The sequence below is a fragment of the Cinclus cinclus genome, chromosome 2 (assembly GCF_963662255.1).
Source record: "Cinclus cinclus chromosome 2, bCinCin1.1, whole genome shotgun sequence".
Lineage (NCBI taxonomy): Eukaryota > Metazoa > Chordata > Aves > Passeriformes > Cinclidae > Cinclus > Cinclus cinclus.
In genome coordinates, this window is record NC_085047.1 from 1,118,096 (window position 1) to 1,127,682 (window position 9,587).

General features: G+C 49.7%; 1 protein-coding gene across 3 annotated transcripts in view; it reads right to left on the minus strand.

Moving 5' to 3' along the window:
• SCAF4 (SR-related CTD associated factor 4) overlaps positions 1–9,113 on the minus strand; it is a 29,984-nt gene extending 20,871 nt beyond the window's left edge. For 2 of the 3 annotated variants that reach the window (XM_062515281.1, XM_062515278.1), the window contains exons 1-4: positions 9,063–9,113; positions 1,875–1,958; positions 1,230–1,274; positions 579–740 (exon numbers count right to left, since the gene is read on the minus strand). In XM_062515281.1, the coding sequence (XP_062371265.1) occupies positions 579–740; positions 1,230–1,274; positions 1,875–1,958; positions 9,063–9,092 (321 nt within the window). In that variant the 5' untranslated portion in view covers positions 9,093–9,113. Of the gene's footprint in view, positions 1–578; positions 741–1,229; positions 1,275–1,874; positions 1,959–4,450; positions 6,151–9,062 lie in introns of those variants that run through there. The other variant, XM_062515279.1, reaches the window with a different exon arrangement.
• Positions 9,114–9,587: the final 474 nt, after the last annotated feature.

The following is a 9,587-nucleotide window of genomic DNA, read 5'->3' on the forward strand; positions in this document are numbered from 1 at the left end:
AAACCCACTGGCAACTTCCAAAACACACTGACCTCGGGAGTGTCAAAACCGTTCTGACAGAGGTCACAAAAACCACCTCCTCTGGACCATCAGGAATTGACACCACTTTCTGAGCCTCTAGTTCTACTAAAAGGTACGGCAGAACTAAGAAAAACGAGCCCCTGACAGTGGAGAGTACCAAGAAAATCCAAGTAAGGGATTGGAAAAGACTGAAGAAATCAACATGATGATTTTCTTAGAAAACATTTCTGAGCAGAACAGTCTCTGCCTACAAACCCAAAGCTTCTCCTGCGACACTTTCTGTCTTTCTGTGGCAGACACTGCCTTCCAAAGGAAGTTCTGAAGGAGCCACAAGAAGGACTTTTGGCACACTACCACACACTGCTCAAGTGTCTGCATAGGCAAAACAAAACTGATGAGGTCAAGCAAAATACATCTTTTAACCTGAATTTCATCAAACCGCCACCTTTGATAACCCTCCTCAGCAACAGCCCCCCACCCCCCCCCCCCAGATCGCTGCCACAGCAGGTAAGCCACACCAAGCCAATGGACAGCAGACCCCAAAGTGCCTGTCCTACCTTGTCTTCAGACGGGCAGAGATACAGATACTGGAATGTGGCAGTAATGTTCTTGGAGAACCTGGGCCCGAAAACGTCCTTGTCCGTTCCGAACTGGTGCCGGGACTGCCGAACGATGGAGTCGATGACGTACAAGCCCGGCACTTTGTACTCCGGCTTGCACTGCCAACAGCACACAGAGATTCTGTCATTCTGACGTTCTGCAGGGGCTCCACGAGGCAACGACCCCCTCAGAGCCTCACTCACAGCAAACCTGCTCTGGGGCTGGAGCACAGCTCTGCATTCCAACCTGCTGCTCCTCGTGCCCCGGCAAGCATGAACGCTGCACCCTCTGCAATTACCTACTGCCTTAGTGACAATTCATCTGAAGCTCAGCACCTCCAGGCTCCTTCCCCAGCCGCTGCTTAGGGCAGGTGGGAAACCTCTACAGTTTACTTCTTCCCTCCCCTCCTTAATGTATTATGGAAAACTACAATATGGAGCTTATATGGACAAAGTGACAGCAAAATGTGTGAAATCCTAACAAACCAGAATTTCCTCCCTCAACCCCTAAGCAACAGAAGCCTTTCGGGTTATTTACTGGCATTATTAGCAATATCTGGCAAAGCATGCAGGTAACTTTATCAATAAACTACTTTTTTTCCTTTTTACCTTTTTGATAAACTTCTCCACAATCTGGACAACATGCTTGTAGAGCTGGAAAATAAATACATCCATTAATTTCTCATCTCCTCAGCAGTGGCACATCATATCAGAAGCATTTTAACTCTTTGTGCTCACTACCATTTTGGAAAGGCTAAGGAACGCTGTAGTCACTTTCTAAAAAGCAGGATGTTCCCAAACTGAGAAAAATATTCCGTGGGGGAAACCCAGACCCAAGCCAGAAGCGTGTCAGCGTGCACACAAGGCACAGAGCTTACCAAGTGTTAGTGAAAGCTTTCTGCATTTCTGCATTTACTTTCTCAGCAATCCACACTGGTTTCACATGTTAAGGTGCAGTTGCATCCTGCAATATTTAGTTTTATTACACAAAAATCACAACACTCTAGTGGGTGTAGCATGAAAAAGCAATGACTCAAAAAAAAAAAAAAAAAAAATCCAAGCTGGCATTTTGCTCCTAGTCCAAAACCAAGGGATGATATTCACCACCCACTTGTTTCTAGACAACAGCCTTTAGAGCAACTAGAATAAACCATCCCCAAATCTGAGATTGGGAAATTATGAGTATTTATTTACAAGTGAAATAATAAAACATTGCTGCTGTTACCGTTTCATCTCTGTTTTGTTGTACTTTACCTTAATAGCTTTAATGGCAGCTTTTGTGATGAGAATCATCTTAGCTCGGGAAATAGGAGGCTTCATCTCCATCAGTGAGAAGAGCTAAACGGAGAAAACAAACATTAAAAATGTATTCTGAAGCTCAGCAATTAAACAAAAGAACCAACATTTCAGGTGGGTGACTTGATTACTGCCATCCCACACCGTGCATGGCCCTGGGAGAACTGGGTGTTTTACAAACCCAGCAGAAACCAGCATTCACCAGGTTACTGCTAAGAACTGCTTCAACTGCTCTGCGGGCTTGGCTGCCTTACCCTCCAAATGGCTCCCAGGGGAAAAGCTCACTCCTCAAGGAGAACCTCTGCACAAGTTATAGGCATTACATGAAGTTTACAGAGGTTTATATGAAGTGTACACAAGTTGTGTGTCATCTTTATAGGTGACACTGGCCATAACTGAAAACAAGCATTAGCTCCATGTTTCAGAAACTGAGGGAAACCAGAACGGCACACGGAGCTAGACACAGAAAGCTGAGCATACACACATAATTGTTTTTACCTTGAAGTACTCCTCACAAATCAGAGAAAAAAGCTGGTTGACCTTACGTAATTTTGTTTTCATCTTTATCATAGAGGAAAAACTGAGCCCTTGAATGTGAGTAAGAAACGTCATCAATTACTTGCCACGAAGCAAAGTAAGAGAATCTAAGTGTCTTCATTTGTCAGTGTAATGGAAAGCAAGATGTCATTTCAAAATCTGTCTCTTATTTTATTAATTGAAGTTCCGAGATACTGGTGAAGTGACCAGCTTACACAGATTTATCTACAGTCTCAGTTAAGGACAAAAAATACCCCAAAAAAATCAGTGAAGGAGATAAAAAAAAAATGGCCACATACTCAAAGACAAGGGAAGTGCTAACAGGGCTTTCAGCCGTACAAAAGGAAGCCTTACACCTAGAAAACACCAAGTGTGGGACAGCAAGGTATTTACTTTCTTAATTTGATTCCTGTTCCAGGACATAGGAAAGAAGAAAATCTGTCCTTCCAGACAGTGGTAGCCACATGACTTTTCCAACACCAACACAAGACCATGACTTGTCATTATTCATCCCCACAAAATGCAAGTTCTTGTGCCAGAACTTTGGGGTTTAAAAGCCATTTCAGCTGTAAGAGATACTTCAGCTACCATGACTGCTCGCTGAGAAATCACAGTAAGGACAAATAAAAACTGCCAGACAAAACAGAGAAGCAGAGAGGGGTCTGTGAGCTGATGTGGGTTTTTTGTAAAAACCTTGTTTTCAATTTAGACTTAAGTGCTTTAGAATACGTGCAGAACCTCTTGATGAACAAAGTCAGTGCTATTATCAAAACTCAGGAAAATCTGTTTTAAGAGGTAACAAAAGGGGGGGGGGAATCCAAACCCCCAACACCCATAGACAAACCACCAGAAGGCTCAAAAACTGAGATGGGGGAGGAAGAAAAAGAGCCAGCATTACAACAGGCACTCCATATCCTCTCCTATCGCCCAGGAAGAAGCAACTGGTCCTCCAGGAAAGGATCCAGTTCCACAGAAGAAGAACAAAGGAGCTGGTGTGGAAGCACTGTTTTGGCATTTGTATTTCAGGAACACAAGGCAACACCTCCAAGAAACTGGGAGAGCTCAGAGCAGGGCCCAAGGTGACAAGAAATGAGCGCAGCAAAAAAATAAAAACAAGTGTCTTTAAAGTATCCCAAGCAGGACATAGCAACTGGGGGAAACACAGAAAAAAAATAAAAACCCAAAGACAAGTAAACTGCCAGGGAGAACGAAGGCACATACACATGAGTGTGCATATCCACCTACCTATCCATCCTGCTCTATCTATCCCCCTCCAAACCATCCCTTGGAATTTTACCTCAGAATTTTGCTCCTCTTCTTTTTTTTAAGATCTTAGAACACCAAATAACTATCGATAGCCAATTTTTATGCAATCCTTGGTATCAGTTACATGTGTCAACACCATGGTTTAGACACGGGTGCAGCTAAAATTCAGCTCCCTTCCTAGTTCCTCGTAGCTTCTCCCTTTCAGGAAGGGGAGCTGCTCAGAAGACACCCAAGTACCTCCACTTGCATTTGTTCAATTAGACCTGGATCATCTTTCACACACATTTCCCAAACCGATACACAAAAAAGTCACCCGACCACTATTTTTAGAGGGCTGTTTCACAATAATGCATCCAGTTTCTCAAAGGACACCACGATTAGCTCAAGGAACAACTTGCACACAAAAACTCACACTTGTATTTGCAAGGGAAAAAAAAGTGATGGATGTAAACAAATGCAAAGCAAATTTAAGGCTTGAGAGGTTTCCAAAGTCCTGCCTCCCAACAGGAGCCCATGACCTGCTAGAAATGGCTTTCTGCTTTTACTGCCCCTAATTGCACATTTACAGGATGTCGATACAAAAGAAGTAGAAGTGCTCAAGGGTATTAAACTCAAGCCACAATTCAAAATATTTGAGAGTATTTCCGGGTGCTTTTTCCAGCAGGACAGAACTACATGGTGAAGTATCTAAGTCTGTCTGTTTTCAGTGTGAGGAAACACAGTAAAAGTACCTCTTAGGACTCCAAGTGACTTCCTTGGCTTTGCCCTCTTGCTCACGTGTCTGTGCCATAAAAAGGTGTCTTTATTTACAAATGAAGAGCTACGAGCCTATTTTACACACTCGCTAGACAAACCCCAGAGCACAGCAGCTGCACACAGAGGAGCAGGAGCTACTGAACCAGACCGTGGTTGGTGATTAGTGTGGGTATCAGGCACCCAGGTCGTTGTCAGGACACCTCGTTCAACCTCCCCTTCTCCAGTTTGCAGAGCAGCCCAACACGCCCCCAACCATTCCAACATACCTCAGGTGTCCAGCAACCCTTCCCCAAGCAGGGTCCACGCACAGTCAGCACTCTGTACATACATTCTCTGTCCTCTGGAATGTATTTTATTCACGAATTTAGAAACCACCCGACCCAGACATAACTGCGGTTACTTGTTCCCATACAGAAACAAAGGGATGGTGGAGGACACAACCAAGGGGCACAGATACTGCACTGTTTTGTTAACAAAACACCTTGATCGTTAATGCACGACCACATCTCTAAAAGGAATTCTGTCAGCTCTATTCATTCGCCTTCCCCTACAAAAGTCACTGCTTCCTTTCCTCCCCAGGTCCCCCGTTCTTCCTGAAGGGAAGGAGAAGGATCTGTTGCTAAGATGTATACCTCAGAGGACCAATGCAAGTTTTAAACGCTTGACCACCAGCTGGGAAGCACAGTGAGAATTAGGTGCTGCTGAAGGTAAGAGATCACAGTAACACCCAGAGCTGTCAGGCTGCATTCTTTGGAAAATAAAGTGAGATTTGAATTTGTCCAGATATGACCCCAAGGCAATGAAGCTCAGCAGCACTTCATCATCTAAGCTACTTCTGTGGCCTAGAAAGACCATTCACAAATCCCGAATCGCTGGGGAGAAACATCTTCACAAAAGACACTCGTACGAAAATGACGTCACGCGAGCGCACAGAACAGAGTTTTGTTTTCCACTCATGTGCTTTGGAAATGCAGCTTTCGGGGTCAGGGCAGGGCTCTTTGTCCAACACATCTCCTGGAAAGCTGCTTGTCTCACTACTTCTCTTACCAGGAACCTCTACCAGAACCCCACAGCTTCCAATATTCCCGGAAACAAGTTCAGGGCAGAGACAAGAGACTCCAGCCAGATGCTGGTGGTCGTGTCCTTCTCCTCTTCTGTGCACATAGAGACTCACTGGGGATCCTGAGCTCCAGGAACTGCTGGAGAACCACTGGGAAGGATATCCTGCCAACCTCTATTTATAGCTCCTCAGGATGGAGGGGAAGGTTGTCACAGAATGGCCAAAATGAAGTCTTGCCTTTGGCAGAAAACAGCCACACTAGATCCAAACTTCAGCTGCCCAGTGCCCTGAGGATGGGCAAACAGCAAAGAAGGAATGTGCAGTTCCAGCCATAAATAAACAGCCCCAGGACCTCTCATCTGTTTGTCTCTGGGCACATTTAGGTGGGGTATCAATTGTTTCAGGGATACATATTAACTACTGAGACACAGCGCTAAGTGAGTGATATGCATTACTCAACACAAATAAGGGATTACAAAACAGGAAAGCTGACTTTATTCTACTTCCAGCAGCAAGATTGTGAAAAAAAAAATAATATAAAAAAACTTTATTCCTAACTTTTATAACCAGTAAACTATGCTTCAAGTTTTCCAGATGAAAGGAGAGACATCCCCTAAACTAAAACATGCCAAGGACTAATAATATGGCAGATCTGTGGGTTTGGTGGGGGATTTTTGTTCGCTTGTGTTTTGGGAGTGTGATTTTTAATTTTTTTTTTCATTTTTTAAGAAAAATGTTTTCTTGTTTCCTTGAAACTATAAGAAGTTCTGTCCCATTATCCAGTTACCTTTTCTGATTTATTTATACAGCACCATTACTGTAACATAACACATACACCTAGCAGCACATGAATTCCACCTCGTGAAAGTCAACTCCTCAGAGAAAACACATTCCACTACAGACCTGTCAAATCCCACCTATTCAGCTGGCAGCACCTGCTCAGACTACAGCTGGGTTAAAAAAAAAAAAAAAAAAAAAAGCAGCCAGTAAAAAAAAAACCCTGCTTGCTCCTGCAGAAACCCAAGCAGCTGGAAGGGGACATTTAGTGGTAAAGTTGCACACAAAACGCAGGTCCAAAGAACAGGATTGGGAATGGCACACAACCCATCGCGATGGAATTACGCAACCCAGGAGTTCCCACCCCTTGCCAGAGCCAAACTCACTCCCCTCCCTCCCCGAGCTCTTCTGCCGAGAGGGGACACCAACCCCACAGCTCAGAGGACACCAGGTTTACAGCCACGCTTTGAACTCGGGCCTCCCACCACCCAAAAAAATCACCACAAATGCCAAACCCACCCAAAAACCCAAAAAATGATGGGACCACCTGAAGGAATAAGCACGATCTCCTCTCTCAGGCAGAGGGGCAAAGAGCTGGCAGGTGCCACCTCCAGGGAAGCAAAGCCAGCAGGGAATCACCTCTAGCACGAACGGCGAGTGGCACTGCACAGCCAGCAAGAGCAGCAATTCCGGGCCTGTGGGGTACTCTGTAGCTGCCCCATCTTCATTGCTGAAGCTGCTCCCCCTCCCAGCCAAAGAATTAAAATCTTCAGCGACCTGGGAGTGGCGCCCCTGAAGGCCTCACAACCGAGCCCTCCCAGGCTGAGCAGCCCCTGCTATCCCCACCACCCCAAGAACGCTATCCAGACCTTTGGTACGAGCACTGTCCCCCCGAGAGAGGCCAGAAATGAACAATACCTGCCCGTAAATCTGACCCTCCTCACATTTCACGTCTGCCTTCCTTGCTCTGTGTGACCAGCTCCAGGCAACACAGCCAGAAAAGGGAAGGGATCAGTCTGACAACTGGACCTTATGCCCTGCGCACCAGCACAAACACAGCTCCCGAGAGGGAGCAGGGCAGGAACCACACAGCCCCTCAAGTTGTTCATGTGCTGCTTTACACACCAGCAGCTCTGCAGAAGCACTCGGGCGTACAAAGGACGGCAGAACGTGGAGTTTAGCAAGTACAGTTCTCTCCCCCGGAACCGAGATCCGACTGAAAGCCAACAAACACATCAGGATTTCAATCGGCATTTCCAACTGCACGGAGGCAAAGCATCCCACCATTCCTGAACGGGAGACGAAGAGGTACAGATCCAAACATGCCCGTTTCCAAGACACGGATTAGTCACGGGATCCCCAGAAACACCGCTTTTGCTCTGCAGTCACCATTCAGCACAAGCAGCGGGGTTATTGTTTGACAGGCACCACTCAGGTTTGTCAGGCAGCAGTGCCCTGCCAGGACCACCGCTCACATCGAGGCAGCTAATTAAGAACATTGCTGCTCCCTCTTCCCATCAACACTGAAAATGGCACACGTGTGCTGTTTTAACTTATTCAGGAAGGTGGCTTTGCACCCCGCCATTCCCCTGGTTCAGGGCTGCACAAAACCCGCAAGACACTGGCAAATAAACAGACCACTGACAGGAGCTTTTCCCTTTGCACTTGCACAGCTCTGGTAATGATGAGGGCACTCGCAGGTGCGTGTGTGACAAACCCTTGCAGAGAGTGAGCCTTACACGGCCTGAGTGCATCACAGGGGAGCAGCTGCCATTTCTCCTGTCTCTGTTCAACAGCCTACCCGGCCTCCAGCACCACTCTGGCTCAGTTTTAAGCGACTTTCTGTCCACGGAGGGTCTGCAAAGCCACACCGTCCAACTGAGGCAGAAGTATAACTAATAGTAATTAACAATCATCTTAAAGTCACGTGTCAAAAACTTTATACAGCAGAGACCGCATTGACTTGCTATGTATTATGCAAAAAACAACCACGGTCCGCTTTGCTTCCAACTCCTCTCGGCTAAGAAATAATTAAAAAAAAAATAAAAAAAAATACAAAACCAGAAGAAAACAGAGAGGGACCTTCTTTGCGGTAGGAATGGCGAGCAAAACCGCTTTCCGACCTGTCCTGTCCCCGGAACTGGGATCGATCCCCGAGTCCCATCCCAGGCGCCGTTCCCACAGAGGGACGAGCCCCCTTCCAGCTCTCCCTCCCTCTGCAGCCTCTGCCCGTGCCGCCGCCTCGCACCGCGGCTCTCTGGCCAAGCCACTACCGGGAAAGACAAGTCCCGAAACGCGGCTTCCCCAGCCCCCGAACAACACACACGGCCGGGTGTCGAGGCCTCCTGGAGCCCCTGCGAACAGCGATCCGGCCCAGGATCCCGGGACCCCGCTCTTCGGCGCTACCAGGAGGAAACCGAGGGGAGCAGCGAGAGGACCGAGGCGGCCGGGGAGGCCCAAAGGTCCCTTCAACGCCTCCCCCCCTTCAGGCCCGGCCCGGCCCGGCCCGGCCCGGCCCGCGCAGGGCCTCGCGGAGCGGCGGCTGAACGGCCCGGCCGTGCTCGCCTCCATTTTCCCCCGGAGCACCGCTCTCCGCCCGGCGGCAGGCCCGGGCCGGTGCTCCCCGCGCAGGCCGCGGGGCCGGGCCCGGCCGGAAGCGCCGGGAGCTGGGGGACGCGATGGCGGCCTCCGTATGTTCCCCCCCCCCCGCGCCGCGGCCCGCGCTTCGCCTCCCACCCCCCGGCTCCCACCTCTTGGTTGAAGGCGTTCACGGCCTCCATGTCGGCGCTGGCGGCGGGAGGCGGCGGGAAGGCGGCGGGCGGGGCGGGCGGGCGGCGCGGCAGGGCCGGTCGGTGCCCTCAGGGCGCGGCCATGATGGCGGCGGCCATGGCGGGGCTCGCGGGCAGCGCGCGGCCCGGGCCGACCGCGCGACGGGCGGGGGGGGAGGGGGGGGGGGGGGGGGGAATCTGGGGGGAGGCGCGGTGCACGCCGGGATCGGCCGGGCCTCCTCCCGGCCCACGCGAGAGGTTGGGTGGCAGCGATGGCGGGACCACGTGACCGACCCGCTCCGCGCGCGCGCCAGCGCCATGTCAGCGTAGTCAGCCCCGCTGCCTGGGGCGCGGGGTGGAGGGGGCGAGGAATGGCGGCGGCAGCGCCGGTGCCCTCAGCCGCTGTCACTGTCACCGACACTGCCCCAGCCCCTGGCACCGCACTGCCGTCCCGATACGCCCCGCAGGCGCCGCGGCTCGGCCCCTCAGAGCGCGCCGCAGCTGCCG